The following is a 17,221-nucleotide window of genomic DNA, read 5'->3' on the forward strand; positions in this document are numbered from 1 at the left end:
GAATTCTTCGGGATGTTCAGGTCACATTAATCAGTCTTTGGCAACTCTTGGTTACTGGTAATTGAATTTTTATTTTCAGTTCTTCCAGTTTCTCAATAGAAGAATGAGGGATTTCGCCTGAACAAGATGAAGTTTTCGTTTTGTCTGGTGTTATTTGTATTACTGTACCATTATATGTTTGACCAGGGGCATTTTAGGAATCCAAGGTGATAGAGATTTTGTGGGGTTAATTTGGCCACTTCGCAGAATATTGACGGGTGCACATGATCGAATCAACTGTACAAATTGGACTGCCGCCGAGCGCCGACTTACATGCACTAGATTGGGAATTTTTTCAATAGCACAGGGATGGATTGAACGGGTCATTGTAGGAAAAGAGTAACATCGGTGTCGGAATTCTTTAAAATTTCCCCAAAAGGACGATTCTGAGAAATAAGACAGCTGTTCAAGAGTCGGTGTGGGATGGCCGTTGGAGGAGGAGGAAAGTGGGTCTGTTTCGTCTGCTTCGCTTGACAAAATTGTAGGGCTGCTCGGTGTTTGATATTGATCGCTTAATTTTGTTGTGTTTTTGTTTTTGGCTTTGGGATTACCGAATTTCTCAAGATCAAATGGGATGTCCAAAAGAAAGATATGAAGAGCTTAAGCTACACGAGTCCTTAACAAATCAAAGCTGCTCTCGTTACCCATTGGCCTGCAAGGAGCTGGCATTTATCCTCAGAAAAGCCTACTCTAAAGCCCCAAAAAATCTGCAATCTTTGCTCTTCCAGGACACCCTCGATGCCTTCCGCCTCCTCCCACAGTAATTAAATCTCCTTGCACTATTATTACCTTTTGTTTCCCCATTACCTACTCGAACATTCAACTCAGTTTTCGTCTCTTCTTTTGTGCTTTTGCTATTCCAGATTCTGTTTTGGTTTTGTTAGTGATTTGAATTGATTGCTACTTGTACCAGATATAAATTGGGCCCTTTTTCAAATTTTGATTCTGAAGGTGATGTCACTGCATATTTGGCTGAAACTCGGAGAAATTAAAATCATCCGTTCTCAATATAGGCACTAAGGATGAAAGTTTGTGGTTTTTTTTTTTTATATTTTTCTACAGTAGCATTTTCATTCTGAACAGGTGTCAAGAGAGAAGTTAGAGGCTAATGGCTTATCATATTGCTGTGCACAATAAGATAGTAGCTGTTACATGGATTTCTGGGTGGCAGTATTTGATAACTTTCCAATGCAATTTTGCACAAGTCAAAAACTATCTCATAGAATCATCGTGTTGCATTTTCAGAAATGAAAAAGCAAAAACAGAGGGATGGCCTTGAATTGGACGCTGATTTATAGCAAGTACAGAGGAGTTTAGGGATCATTGTTTGTCATGGTAATATTTTTGTGTGAACTACCAAGACATAATCAAGCCCTCTTACCCGCAGTTAGGTTGATCTGGGAGTTCCCTTGCTGCACATGAATTAGTACTTAGGATTGAAGAGCAACATTTCTTATGTGAATAATTTGTTTAAACTATAGGGTACAGTCGCAAAATGCCATCTCAGCAGCTAATCTCCTCCTCCAGAATGCCGAGTCTACTCTTCCAAAACAAAAGAAGGTGTTGGCAGTCACAGAATTCAAACATGCCATCGTATCTTCTAAGAGGCGTAATAAAGCCCAACAAGAGGAAGAAGGTATTTTTAACTGAGAATATACTGTGTTGTGTGAGAAACATAAACATAGTGAATCTTTTTCTTGAGAAAGAAAACAATCTTGAAATTTGTTATTAATTGTTGTCGTGTTCATTTTTTCAAAGATGCCTGGAATTTTGTCCAGCTAGTGAACATAATTCCCATCACTGACCTGTATAACAAGTTAATGACATGCATCTCGTTGCTGAGATATTGTACAACCATGTACTTGTACATTGTTTTCCTGCAAGACTCTCGTTGCTTGTTCATCATAGGCTCGTATACCTGTGTTGAATGCTGTGTCAATGTGTAGTTGAGGAAAGTGGCAGAAAAGTGACCTGTAGGTAACAATAAATAAATAAATTATTTGTGCTTCTTGGACATCCTACGCTAAAATAGGTAGGATCTTCCATTGTAGACATCCAATCACACCAAATTTTTGCTTAGTAGCCGATGGTTATATAAATCTTGCAAATTCTTTTATTGGCTCATATTGGTTTGCCATTTTACTAATTTTGTGGTGCTGTTTCAGGCCCATGCCAGTTTCCTGAAGATATCCTTATACATGTCTTCAGTTACTTAGATTTGCAGTCTTTAGTTTCAGCTGCAATGGTCTGCAGGTACTTTCCCTTTAGGCCGTGACATTTTCTTTGTGACCAAGAACTTAGGTTCACATATTTGGTATTTGATGTTACACATGATTTCAGTTATGATCCATCATTTGACAGTTACTCCGCGGTATGGTCAATTTGCAGGTCATGGAGTTCTGCAGCATGTGACAACCATCTATGGGAGTCACTGTATGTCAACTTCTTTGGTGGTTCTGATAAATACACTGATACGGTAACTGGAAGTGACATCTGTATCAGAGAAAACTTCAAGAGAGTGTATCAAGGTAGGTCTGAACTTTTTGTAAAAAGGAGAACGATGTTCTGGCTCATGTTTTGTTTGACAAGAAGAGAATTTTAAGGTGCTTGAAAGTAATTGAAATCCTAGTTAGGCTTGAAGTATTTTATCTCTAATGTCCTCTGGTGAATTATGATCTGTGTTATTTGGTTCCAACAATTATTGGCGTTGCTCACAATCACAATGAATATACTCTTTCATGAGTTCCAAGGTGCTGTACGAGCCTGTCCCAGCAGTCCCCACATACGGGTGTGCAGTGTGATCGTGAAGGCCATGTTTTACAGCACTGTTTTTGTTTCCCAGTTGGTTTTCCTATATGCATTTTCTCTTTAGAAGTCACAACCATGTTTTTCATTTCAGAAGTATCGTCGAAGAAAGTTGCACCATACAGGGGCTACTGTTGGCACTGTAGTTCAATAGTGTGGCTCACCGACACTAGATGTTATAATACACATATTGGACGAGATTGCACAAATCCCAAAGTTATTCCAGTTTCAATGGCTCAGGTAATTATAGATGCCTAAGTTTGCTCTGTGTTCTTTGACTGTCACCCACCATAGCATGTTGCAAAACTTAAGGGCCCCTATGGGTTGGGTGTTTTTGGAGCTTCGAAACTTTACTGTAGATCTACATTGTGAAAAACTTTATGTGATATGTTTTGGGGGTGTTTTTAAAGTTTCAAAATTTTTGGGGAATTTTTAAAATTTAGTTTTCCCCTCCCACTGTCTCAACCCTCCCTACCAGCTACCAGCCCTCTCCTCCAATCTAGAGAATGGGTGAAGATGTGTGCATGTCAGTGTGTGTTTTGCGCTTTTTTGGGGTTATTTTTGCCTAAGTTTGCTCTGTGTTCTTTGACTGTCACCCACCATAGCATGTTGCAAAACTTAAGGGCCCCTATGGGTTGGGTGTTTTTGGAGCTTCGAAACTTTACTGTAGATCTACATTGTGAAAAACTTTATGTGATATGTTTTGGGGGTGTTTTTAAAGTTTCAAAATTTTTGGGGAATTTTTAAAATTTAGTTTTCCCCTCCCACTGTCTCAACCCTCCCTACCAGCTACCAGCCCTCTCCTCCAATCTAGAGAATGGGTGAAGATGTGTGCATGTCAGTGTGTGTTTTGCGCTTTTTTGGGGTTATTTTTGGGCATGTTTGTTAGGTGTATTAGGGTTGTTTTTGGTGCATTTATTAGGTATTTTTAGAGATGATACCGTAGAAAAATTAGTTTTTCCCAAAAAAGGTTATGATTCTATGCAATAACTCTATTTGTTTATGAGCATTACTAAATGTCATTACCCTCCGATGTACAAGATATTTTGCTTAAGTTGGAGAGGTTTTGTAAAATGCAGATTGTTGACTACGTATTGTACGATTCTCTTCCATCAGAGTCTTCTTCAGACAGTAGTGATACTGATATAGATGACCTGTGTGTTCTTAAGATGTGGGCGTATGCCAAGTAAATCGGCCAACCTCTTCTGTGGCAGTACAGACATAATAGAAGGTGAATGTATATTTTTTGACAACAGAATGGTGAATAATTAAATTCTTAATCCCATTCGTACCTTCATACTAGGACCTTCGTTGCTATATTGGGTCTGTAAATGGAACATTATCAGATTGTGGTGCATGTGATTAGTAATACATGATCTCTCAGTTCCTTCATACTCTCTACTTTATCAGCTTGGTTCTTGATGCTTTCAACTATCCGCCTTACCCCTGGTCTCACTTATCCGAATCCCTTTGATAATTATTCCATCGTAAACACACTTCAAATGTGAAGTAATTGCTCAATAACTTGAGACCCTTCAGCATCAAGTGGCATGTATCAACCGTACAATTTCAGCTTTTTAAGTTCCATCGGCACCCAGAGTCTTTCCTCAAACGTAAATGCACAAGCATTTCGAACGCAGAATGCAATTGTGAAAACCACTTTGAATTTGCATCTTAAAATTCTAGGAGAAACATTTATTGAGTGGCGAATATTTGTGTAGAGGAAAGGAGTTAGCCAAGTCATATAAATGATTTTATGACTTCTTTTGTTGATATGGTACGGTAGTTGAAACTTGAGAGTAGATAAAAGAGTTTCAGAAGGCATAAGCAGAATTGCAAACCTCGCTTTGACGTTTAACCTTTTCTGACCTACCTTGTAAGCGTTCCCCTGACAGGTCCAATGTCAGTCGAAATTTACCATTGGAAAAATGATAGATTGATTATGCGTTGCATCCGCGAAGACTACAGTAATTTGAAACGAAATGCATGCCATCCTAAGAACAGAGTAGAACGTTTCTTCTAAAATGGTCTCTCTGTCTCTCGGCTTGGATATGGTTCGAACTTTCATTCGCTTATTATCCTAATGCCATCCCCAGCCAGCTCTCTTTTGTTTTTCACGCCAAAATCGAGCAGGCATTCCATTGCTTAAAGGCCATTTTTGTCAAACCAAAGGTCCAGCGAAATTGTCTTTCGATACAGTCAGCCACTTGCATCAGTACATCAACAGACGCTACCGCATTTGAACGACAGCAATAAAATGAAAAACCTAAAAAAAAATTTAAATTAATTTATATACACTATCAGTATGTACATTTTACTATGATTAAATATATGACACACATGTAAAATTTAAATTTTATACATCTAACAATAATAATACATATACCATCAATGTGCATAAAAAATTAATTCAGTTTTTTTAATTGTAAAATATTTTCGAAATGGCGGGAATTCACAATAGAATGGCAAAACAAGGCTATTTTTCAAAACATCTTCCAGAAAAGAAACATGGGCCCCGGCCCATGTCACAAAATACAAGAACATCCAAACGGTACCGAAGAGATTTAAGTGGTTCATTTCGGAAGGGAACCGTCAAGATGAGCACAGATCAAAACTTTCGCCACTCATTTGTCCAAGTATGTATAATAAAGCAACAGAAAAAAAACTATCTAAAAGGGGAACCAATTTAAAACATAATTTACTCTCAGTATGCACGGCGAACAATCCATGGAAACGGCTGTGGCAAAAACAATATTTTAGAACTCAACTACCAACCATACCATATTCTTTAGAACTATTAAGAGCGCGTAAGCATATGCTCTAAAGATTGTAACAGGTCACAACAACATGTAGAGAAACACTTCAATTGGATGGCATCACCATTCGCCACCTCAACACGTCTAGACAAACTTTTTGTCTTTCAGGGGACCTCTTGGAATTTTGCTCAATACCTTGGCGTTGAAAACAGCATACTGCTTCTTGATCTCTGCCTCAGCTTTCTCAGCAAAGGAATCAACTTGATCCTCATATTTCTCATAGAGGACAGGCACTGTGTGCAGCAGAATGAATGCTGTTTTGAACAAAAGGGAAACAGAACCGGATCAGAACAACAAGTAAATAACAAAACCAGACAGACAAGTGTAAATGAAGTGCTACTTAAGAAACTATTACTTACATATGTAAAACAAGGTCAGGAAATTGCAGCAACTCCCAAGAATTGAAAATACCCACAAGCCAGCAATCACCTGAAACATAAAAGGTTCCATTCAGCAAAAAGATTTATAATATTGCACTCCGGTTGGTGGAGGGCCTAAATTTCCATCCCCATTAAAATGAATCTTCTCCCTCCAATTTGTTCCAAGGTTTGGTTCTGTGGGAGTCACATTCAGTCCTAACACTAATGAATCCAAATATTAGTTAAAACACAAACAATGGAAGATAACATACTGCAAGGAATTTTTTCAAATCTCTCCCAGATGCAATTTCACGTAGGGCAGCAAGTGCTCTATTGACTTCAATTCTAAGAGCAGAAGCCACACCCAGAACTATGTCTTCAGGAAGAATGACTTCTGGAAATTGTGGTGGTGACCTAATAAGTGAAAGATCAAGTTAATTCTCTGACAAACCCAAATAGAAACAGTAGAAAGTATGATAAATGTCTACAAACATACTTGTTAATGAAGGTGGAAGCATTTGACCAAAGAAACAGGACTGCTAGTGCAAGAATCAGAATGTGGCAAAATAGAGTAAGCAAGTGGTATTCAAGCAATTCAAAAAGCACCCAAATTGCTGTCACAACACCGAGCACACTAGCAGAAATCTTCTTATCCCTCCAAAGGAAAACATCAGCAGCTGTCAGATAAGAATATTCCCACGTCAGAATCTATGAGAACATGATTGTGCTTTTGCATATAAACATTTGAAATACATGCAGAAGAGAAGCTACAACATGAGAAAAAAGAAAAAAAAAATAGAAAGCAGGGGGAAAAAGTTCCACCCGAAATAATCAACCACATTGCAACAAAATGCTATTACCACTTCCTTTTTCTTGCATGAAGGAATGAACCACCTTCAAATGCTTGATATCGAAATCATGTAATGAACCATGTGGGCTAAGAAAAAAGCACTTCCACAGTCTATATGCTTAAAATGTAAAACTCTAAATAAAAACACATTTGCAGGTGGACTACATGCAAGCTGTATAAACAAAGGAGAATGCTATTGACGCACGATAACATCTCATTATGTCATCTATAATGTATGAAGAGGGTCGCAAACATAGATCTATCATCCTATTTTCACTCATCAGGCATTCTTGTAATTCAAATTTGAATCTGTAAGATTGCATTTGCACCAATTGAAACTTTAAAGTTAATAAGAAGAATCTGATCCAGGAATTTGTTTGCAGATTTTCAAAACAAAAATGATGCAGGATATGAGCATAAGCCAAATGACGATAAAAATTGGTACTAGTCAAAGTCTTCGCACAAAGCATTAAATCGAACAAATTGGAGCGGTATTTTACAATAAGAACAAAACCACGACATAGCTCTTAATCATCTGAAAATCGGCGATTCTCAATCAACCAATATAATTAGCAGTATTATACGCATAAAATAAGATACAGTAAATCGTGGGCCAATGTAGGGAAAAACTACGTAGATTTGAACGATCCAATAAAACCAGGTATGCCCAAACCCTGGGCACATCCTCTCTCTTATTTAAACCCAATTCTCAAATTCACGTAATTAAATGTGTAGATACAAAAATTTAGAGAGTTATAAGATGAATAGGATAATTCCGTACGTTTACCGCCGCCTAGGACCTTATGAACGGGCTTCTCACGGCCGAAAAGGCGATAGATCTTGGCCTTGATATCTTTGGACGGCGGCTTCTTATCCTTACTATCGTCATCGGAATCTGAGGAGGAAGAATCGTGACTGTGAAATTTCTCAGTGATCTTCTCCTTCACAGTTTCGACTACTGAATCGTGTTCACCAGCATGTTCGGCCATTGCTTCGATGGATCACCGATTCTGCTGTAGTCGCCGGTGTGGAGATCTCTCGATCAGTGCCTTTTGCCCTCCCGCAGGGCTGTGTGCTCTTTTCAGTGAGACTGCGGTTTTCCGGCTTTTGATTTGCTTTTGAATATCCGGTTGTGTGATATTGCGGGGGGCTAAAAATGGGAAAATCTCCGAGCCTGAGGTTCGGGTTTTGAAACGAACCTGGTGGTTCGGAAAAATCGTTAATCGATGAAGATCGGGCATTAGAAAAATAGAAAGATATCAGTTGCTTTCTTCGAGGATAGCCTAACGACGTTAGGTGTTGAGCACAACGGCCTTTGTAACCCGACTTTTTTCTTGTGTGTACTTTTCATCCTCTATTGGGTTTTTTTTTTTTTTGGATAAAAGTTTCAAACTCAAATCGACGTATTTTTTATGCAGCTTATATATATTTTTTGAACAGAATTCAGTTTATATATTAATATAATAAAATATACACAACTTTAGCAACCAGTATACAGGAACAACAATTATTATATATTTCTAATATTTGTTTGTATTAATAGATTTGAATTATTTTATACTTATCGATAATTCATATTGTAACAATTATTTTTAACTTAAAAAAGACACAATCATTAAATTAGATATTACATTGCAATCATGTGAAACTTGTTTCTTGACAAGATTATAAATATTAAAAAAAGAAAGAAAAAAGCATTTATGAGAACCAAAAAAAAAAAGAGAAAATGGAGATGAGCATAGGCAGCAAACGTACCATCTAATACCGTGATAAACAACAAAATATTTTTTTAAAAAATAGAAAGCACAGTAGTCTTTAAAAAGAAATTAAATGCATAGAAGTAAATTGTCAAACGGCGTCAAAGTGCGGTTTGTCGGGACGTGTATGCTCCGAGCCATTGGTTTACGCAGGGTAGTATCCAACCGTGTCAGGATTTTGCGAGGCCCAAATCAAAGTTGCAGTTCTGCGGAAGCAGGTCAATGAGGAGGGGTGGACCGATTTGCAAAGCATTTGGGCCTCAAGATTGGGATTAACAGTGGAAAACCCAAAAAAAAAAAGTGGACATCATTCGTCTGAAGATTTTTTTTTTTGGAAGGATCATTCATCTAAAGTTCAATTCCATTTTCTGTCTGTCTGAAAATTACAAGTAATTGTCTTGATGAATAAGAAGTTGAAACTATTCAATTATAATAACGAAAAAAAAAACATAAAGTTACTATTTGATAGTGGAATTTTTATCGTTACATTTTTACTACTAATAAAACTAACACACGGATGTCTTCACCATCTTCCAATTGTTCTGCACATATATTTTTTTAATATTTTCCGTAACCACTTTATGTAACTAAATTGAATTAAATCATTCTTAAATTGTTGAGATTTATAAAATATGAAGTGTATAACTTGTTCTACAACCAACAATTCCTTTTTGGGTTTTCCACTATTAATTTTGGGGTCATCCAAAGTTAGAAAAAAAAAAAAAAAAGAAGAGTAGTTTTTATAGTATCAAGAATGAAGATGATTTTCAAACCTTGGTCTTCCAATTGAGTGTTGAAAGAGAAAGTTGTAATCTTTAAATTTTAGAAATTAGATAGTAATTTTAAATATGAAACCCGGCCCATATCAGCTGTTTTACTCGGAGCAACCTTCATCCCAAGAATGCTTATATGCTGCTACCAGTTAGGCACAAAGTAGAACAGCTGCGGTTTAGGAAATATAAGAGAAAAAAAGATGAAAATTCAGGATTTTTTCCTCGTTTAGGAGTTTTAATTGGAAAGAAAAGAGAGATGAATTGGGCACCAAATTTGGAAAGGAAAGGAATATCTGATCATCCTTGAGCAGAGTAACCTAAAGCATTCTCAATAGTTTCCTATACTAATTCAATTTACCCACAGTACAGGCCAATTATAATCAATTTACTATACACACGTGCCTCTATTTGTCCCCAAAAAAAAAAAAAAAAAAATTGTGCCTCTGTACGTGTAAATTTCATTCCTGAAAAGAAGATCAAGAAAAGGAAGAGTATAGAAATTACCGCAGAAAATCGGATGTTAACTATTGCTGGAGCCATTGCCAAGACACTTTCTTTACCCAGAAGCACGAAGAACAGCGCATTCAAAAAAATCAATCAGCAGGTACCTGAGGTGGAAGCACTTCCGAATGGAATACTCAGTGGCTTGGAAAACAAAAAAGAAGGCATTTCCCACAATTTTATTCGGGCATATCCCCATTTTTGTGCACTAGCCACAAGGAACATTTTCGAGAATATGCTTTGGAATAGAATTTAGGGATAATATCAGAAACCTCCCCTGAGGTTTCTAGCAATTTCACTGAGCTCCTCTAAGATTTAAAAAATTACACATACCTCTCTTGTCATTTAAAATGATAATTTTACCCTTACATATTTTAATGAAATTCTCTTATTTGATATGCTTATACTTAGAACGAGTTTTAAAATTTTTTTTATTTTTTTTCCTTCTTATTCTTTTTTTTTTAAAAAAAATTTCGCCAATAAAACTGTATAACTATCACTATTGCCCCTAGATTTCTATTATAACCAAATGTCGAACTAGTAATTTTCTTTTGACGAGTTAATTTTCTATGTAATCCAATATTTTGCTGATATTTGTTTTCTATTTTTTTGGTATTAAATTAACAATAAATCAAAAAGAATTTGCCCAAAAGCACTACTAAATTATGATAATCTCATTACTCCAAAAATTTATAAACTCTAAATAAATTATTTCAACATTTTCTTTTCTATCTTATAAATCTAAATCCATAAAAAAATATCATAAAAAAATCATATCATAGTAATAAAATTAGTATTATAGTTATTTATCAAATAGTAGATATGAATATGAAAAATTTGGCACCTTTTCCTTATAATTATACTAAATAATCTTATAATTGTACAGGAAAATAAATTAAAACTCATTCCACAAGGACATTTTTTGGTATTGATTTAAAAAATTGTCCAAGTCAATATTATTTTAATGTTTTATTACTAAAACTATCAAATCAAGGGAGGTAAGTGTAATTTTTCAAACCCTAGGGGAGTTAAGTGAAATTGTCAGAAACCTCAAGGAAGGTTTCTGAAATTATTCCTAGAATTTATTCAAAGTAGGAGTAGATATAAAATATGCTTTCGAGGTCAATAGTATAAATAGATGTAAAATAGAATATATCGTATAAACAAGAAAAAAAAAAAGAATATGCTTTGGAAGAGTGTCAAAGGTCGCTTAGTTGTATTAAATTGGGAAAGTTTCCGTCCATAGCTAGGCTAGAGTCTAGACCATTCCAGTCTGCTATGGTCCATGTAAATCGCTTGCCTAAAAGTAGTTATACATCGGGATTCATGACCCAAAAAAATTATCCTTATCCAGTCCTTGATGGCGGAGAAACTTGTGTATTAAAGTACCGGATTTTCCAATCAAATCCACTGGGCTCGTATCCATTCTTTGCCCTCATTAGTTTAAGCCCAATTATTACCAAGTCCGAATTGCAAATGATTGGCGGTTCATCGTTGTCATGCATGTATGGACTACCAGCATTTGGATCCATCGGGTTTATAATATAGTTGTTATTATTATTATGAACTTGTGTAAGTATAAATAATTTGAATAAAGAAATTAATAACGACTCTATATGTTTATTCATATTAATTTTAAAAAATTTATGTATTCTAAATGTTAACCATCATAGTAATTTTTTTAAAATAAACTTCTTTACGTATTTTTACTATTATACAGTAGGTTTTATCAAATATTATAACACATGTCAAAAAATTGACAGATATTCCTTTTTTTTATAGATATTCTTTTTTAAAATTAAAAATTTTATAATGATCATAAAACCTAGTTATGTATTCGTACTTAATTAAGGACAAAAGATCTAGCATTTTGTTTTCTACGTCAATAAATATTGAGTTTTCAATAATATTAATAAATCGATCCGTGTAACAATTAAAGTTAATCCATATGGATAGAAATTTATATGAATTTTGTCACAGAAATGATTTCATTGGAAGAGAGAGGAAGCATAAGAATAAATAATTCAATCAAGTTATGGTATTACTCATCGAAATTTTAAATTTTGATAACCCTTTTCAAAAAAAATTTTATATGTATATCTTTTTTTTTTTGGGTTGTAGACACAGTTTTATAATTGATACACAATTTGGCATTGCAATCACACGTGATTGAAACTAAAAATTAGAAATACTGGATTCAAATCCATCTTCTCTCTCATCGCTTCTTAAATTCCTATCCCTCCCTGATAAAATTTTTATAAATAGAATAAAAAAGATTGAAACGTCAACTTGTACTCTTTGACCCATACAAAGTGCTCGTTCTCATTTGCTTAAGATTTTTGTCAAAGTCAGATTATGGAAAGTGATTATAAAGTATAATCAGAATAAGTAAAAATTATTCTTTGCTAAATTATGAATTTTAGCTTTTTTTTTGCTATAAAAAATATATAATCTAAAACAAAAATAACAAAAAATTGATTATCCGTAATCAGAATTTATAACCAACTAAAATAATTGACCCAGAACGAGCTAATCTATTAGCATAATCTGTATGTGATTTTCTAGAAGCACCAAAATTCAGAGATTAGGACCTTTCAAATTTGAACGAACAAAAGATGAGAAAGCACTCAAATCAATCCAACATCAAGTGGAATGAATGATTGCTTAAAAATTGGAATTCAAAAGAATAAAACAAAGCGGCTGTTCTGTCGTCAATAAAAACTCAATACATTACATTACTCTCAGAATTTATTCCCGCAAGACATGATCCATTTCCATTTGAATTTCGCCTCAGGAGCCAACCAAGACCACTAAATTGGGGACTATATATCGGAAGGTCCTTTTCCTGTTCCTGTTCCTGTTCTTTTGTTTGATTGTGGTGTCTTTATTTCTTTTACGTTGGTCTTGTTCAATACTATAAATTTGTCTTACGTGCATGGGAGGACCCGCCATCACTACCAAATGAAGTCACCCTATGTGGGCTGTCTTCATTGATTTTTTTCCGATTTTCTCCGTGGAGTTTCTACTCCCGTCTATTTCCTCTTCCCTCCTAAATTAAAATAAATTATGATATAAAAATATTATCGTTGCGAGAAAAAAAAAAAAGCACGGAAGGACCCCGGGAGCTTCTTCATCTATAGATATTACCCTTGGGTTGACGTTTTGATATTTTGATTGAACAGTGTCCACAAAATCTCCATGGAGCTGTTTACTTCCTAAGCCTGTAGGGCGTACACAATTTTACCAGGCGACGCATATTTTTCTACCAAGGCGTATTTAAGTTGTTATACACATTGCTTCAAAACCTAGCCAAATGTATCAAAGCCTTTTTTTGTGTTGCAGAAAAAATTTGGTATCAGTGACCACTCAAAACATGATAACTACTGTATGTGTTTGCTGCACAAGGAACTGAGTAGAGTGTTGGGGAAGGCGACGTTTCGGGAGGAAGAAAAGGACCACGAAAAAAATAGAAAATTATTTTCGTTCAGGAGTCTTTTTTTTTTTTTTTTTCAAGAACGACAACATTTCATTTATAGACTAACTCAGATTACAATTCTTGGAGCAACTGCCCCTACAATCTGCTTGTACCAACTCAAGCAACCAGCCTGGGAAGTCTGACTTCCATTCAGCAGTTTCTTTCAAATTTGTAGCAAATTTAGCTACCTGATGACTAACAGAGTTACTTTTCCTTCTAGTGAAGGAGAAGCAACATTCATAAAAACTGACCCTCAGCTTTTCTATATCTGAAAGTACAGTTGCAATATCTACATCATTTTCTCCACTATTTATCCTATCAACAACTTGCTTACAATCTGTCTCAAACTCAACCCTTCTCCACCCTTGTCGTTTGGCCACAAGCATAGCTTCTCTTAGAGCCAGCGCCTCCTCCATTTTTGGACTGGAACAACTTATACCTGGCACTGCCCAAGCTCCAATCAGCTCCTTCTGCCAAGACCTCGCAACCAGTCCCCAACCAGCTCTATCCTTGTTCTGATGAACAGCTGCATCTGAGTTTATCTTGACCCATGCCACCTTTGGTTCCTTCCATTCACTCAACTCCTCCTCCCCCACCCTACTACCTCTAATTTGTTCCCCCTCTTTCACCTGAGCATCCTGATACTCCCTCCATTCCACAACAGCTTTCTGGACAACTGTCATAGGGTCCCTCACCTTAGCTTCAAACTGCCTCGCATTCCTAGACTTCCATATCTGCCACAACAGATTTATTGTCAAGGCAATCCGCTCCTGTCCTTTCTCCTTATGCACTGCATCTTTCAACTCCTCCCACCAATGCCAAAACTTATCTCTGTGATTCACCAGACCCTCCCAGCTTACAGGTGCCACTCCCCAAATAACCTTCGCATGGTCACAAAAAAACAGCAGATGTTCAACAGTCTCTGGATGCTCCCCACAGCACCTGCACATATGATCCCCCTTAGCACACCTTGCCTTTATGCTTGCATTCACTGGTAGGATATTTTGTAGGCATTTCCAAATGAAGTGCTTCAACTTTTGCTTCAAATCTAATCCCCACAGAAAGCTCCAGCTCTGAGCTGAACACTTCCGGCTGCTACTTGACTCAGCATTGCTCCTGTCATAAACCACTTCCTTCCTAATACATTTTGCCAGCTTATAACCTGACTTGACAGTATATTCACCCGTACTAGACTTACTCCAATATATCCTATCTTTCATATTACATACACTCAGAGGTATCCTCATTATATCCTTCCCCTCATTTTCTTCAAACACCTTCGCAATTAGCTCCCTATCCCACTCCCCATCTTTAATGAGCTCACTCACCCACTGGACAGTCATCCCTTCAGTCCTTGGAGTTTTAACTTCCCCATTCCCAGTATTTGGCAACCACCTATCCTTCCAAATATCAATTGACTTCCCATCCCCCACCCTTTTCCTAATCCCCACCTCCAGTAATTCCCTTGCCTTTAGTAAACTCCTCCAATACCAGGAATCCATACTCTGACTTTCCATTGCCCATAATGAAGTTCCCTTAAAATACCTTGCCCTCATAACCTTACTCATCAGCAAGTTTGGCCTAGTTAAGATCCTCCAGAGTTGTTTTGCCAGTAAGGCCAGATTAAACTCATGCAACTCCCTAAATCCTAATCCCCCTTCTGCCTTCCCATCAGCCAACCTTCCCCAACTCAACCAGTGGATTTTGTGCTCCTTTTCCTTTTGACCCCACCAGAACCTTGCCATCTCAGAGCTAATTTTCCTACACAAATCCTTTGGAATCATACAACATGACATTACATAGATAGGTAATGCCATGATAACTGACTTGAGCAACACCTCCTTCCCAGCCTGGCTCAAAAGCTTCTCTTTCCACCCATTCAATCTGCCTACTGTTTTCTGCTTGATAAAATCAAAAGTCTGCCTCTTGGACCTTCCAATGACCAAAGGCAGTCCTAAGTACCTACTCTGTTGAACCTGCTTCATCCCTTGCAGCTCCCTCATGACTCCTGCCTTATGTCTACTCATCACATTCCTGCTAAAAAACAAAGAAGACTTCTCAATATTGATCAATTGTCCCGAAGCTTCCATGTATACCTCCAGAATTCTCATTAGCTGTCCAGCTTCCATAGCAGTTGCTTTACAGAAGATCAAGGAGTCATCTGCAAAAAATAGATGGGATAGCCTAGGAGCTTCCTGTGCAATCCTCACCCCAGTCAGCTTCCCCTGCACAACTGCTTGCTTCAACAGTGAAGAAAAACCTTCAGCACATATCAGGAATAGATAAGGAGACAAAGGATCATCCTGCCTCAATCCTCTTGTTGGCCTAACAAAACCTCTCTTCTCTCCATTGAAATTTATGGCATAAGTGACACTAGAGAGACACTGCATCACCCACTGAATCCACTTTGGACAGAAACCCATTCTCAACATGACTTTAGCCAAAAATTCCCATTCTACTCTATCATAGGCCTTAGACATATCAAGTTTGACCGCCATATACCCCTCCCTCCCAGTCCTTTTATTCTTAAGGAAATGAATATACTCATGAGCTATCAGTACATTATCCAAAATCTGCCTCCCAGGAACAAAGGCAGACTGAGAATAGCTAATACAATAGTTCAGGACATGCTTGAACCTATTGGTGATTACTTTGGAGATAATTTTGTACAACACATTACACAGGCTTATAGGTCTAAGATCTGCAATAGTGCTAGGTGATGCAGTTTTGGGTATAAGACTAATAAGAGTCTCATTAATAGACTTTAGGATGAATCCAGAATCAAAGAAGCTATTAACAGCACGAATGATATCAAATTTTAAAATTGACCAGAATTTTTGAAAAAAGATTGGTGACATACCATCTGGTCCAGGAGACTTATTAGGATGCATCGAAAACACTGCCTGACAAATCTCCTGCTCTGAGACCTTCCTGGTAAGCTCCCTGTTCATCTCAGCAGTGATGGTCTGTGGAATTCCATCTAGAATCTCAGAAAACCCCTCAGGTCTCTCAGACGTATATATCTGCTGAAAATAAGCAACTATCTCCTGGCATGTTTCCTCATCATCCTTACACCACACTCCATTCCTATTTTTCAGCACACTGATCCTATTCATCCTCCTCCTCCCTACCACCTTAGCATGAAAATAGCTCGTATTTTTATCCCCTTCCTGCAACCACTTCACCCTAGCCTTCTGGCTCCAATATGTCTCCTCCAGTTTATACGCCTCTGCCAGCTTCCTTTTCAGACTTGCTAGCTTAATTCTGTAACCATCACCTCTAACCTCTTTTACCTCCTTGATCTCCTGCTTTACCTTTTGAATCAAACTTTTTGAGTTACAACACTTCTGCTTACTCCAACTCAGCAAGTCCACTCTGACTTTCCTGATCTTGGATTGAACCATATACATCCTTGACCCCCCCTGCTGCTTCTCCCAAGCTCCTTCTATAACCTTTTCAATATCTCCATGTTGTAACCACCTCTTATCAAACATGAACCTCCTCTTCCACCTTCCCCTTTCAGGCTTAGTATCCAATATCAGAATACAGTGGTCAGAAGCCTCAGTTTCTAAGTGTGTGCATTTTGCCTTCTCAAACCTCCTAATCCACCCTTTATTTCCCAGAATCCTATCAATCCTTTCCTTCACCTCCCCCTCACTCTTCCAGTTGTTACACCAGGTCCAAGGAACACCTTCAAACCCAATATCTACCAGCTCATTGCCATTGATAAAAGAGGTAAAATCATGAAAACTTGCATCCCCTCTCTCCCTGCCTCCCCACTTTTCAGCATTTGAAGTAATATCATTCAAGTCCCCCATTACTGCCCAGGACTCCCCCCAAATGCAT

The 17,221-nt window shown here is 37.1% G+C and overlaps 2 protein-coding genes across 2 annotated transcripts; one reads left to right on the forward strand and one right to left on the reverse strand.

Annotated features, from left to right (window-relative positions):
* The first annotated feature begins 243 nt into the window (after window positions 1-243).
* LOC113760678 (F-box protein At5g52880) lies at window positions 244-4,236 on the forward strand. The gene is made up of 6 exons (XM_027303356.1): window positions 244-799; window positions 1,521-1,675; window positions 2,205-2,292; window positions 2,428-2,567; window positions 2,939-3,084; window positions 3,924-4,236. Exons 1-6 carry the CDS (start codon window positions 609-611, stop codon window positions 4,032-4,034), a joined length of 831 nt encoding a protein of 276 aa, XP_027159157.1. The 5' UTR covers window positions 244-608; the 3' UTR covers window positions 4,035-4,236.
* A 1,066-nt stretch (window positions 4,237-5,302) lies between these two features.
* LOC113760679 (reticulon-like protein B2) lies at window positions 5,303-8,068 on the reverse strand. The gene is made up of 5 exons (XM_027303357.1): window positions 7,651-8,068; window positions 6,516-6,696; window positions 6,292-6,433; window positions 6,020-6,089; window positions 5,303-5,914 (listed from the first exon to the last, which is right to left on the reverse strand). The coding sequence occupies exons 1-5, from the start codon at window positions 7,856-7,858 to the stop codon at window positions 5,745-5,747; spliced, it is 771 nt and encodes a 256-aa protein (XP_027159158.1). The 5' UTR covers window positions 7,859-8,068; the 3' UTR covers window positions 5,303-5,744.
* Window positions 8,069-17,221: the final 9,153 nt, after the last annotated feature.

The sequence above is a fragment of the Coffea eugenioides genome, chromosome 2, assembly GCF_003713205.1.
Source record: "Coffea eugenioides isolate CCC68of chromosome 2, Ceug_1.0, whole genome shotgun sequence".
NCBI lineage: Eukaryota > Viridiplantae > Streptophyta > Magnoliopsida > Gentianales > Rubiaceae > Coffea > Coffea eugenioides.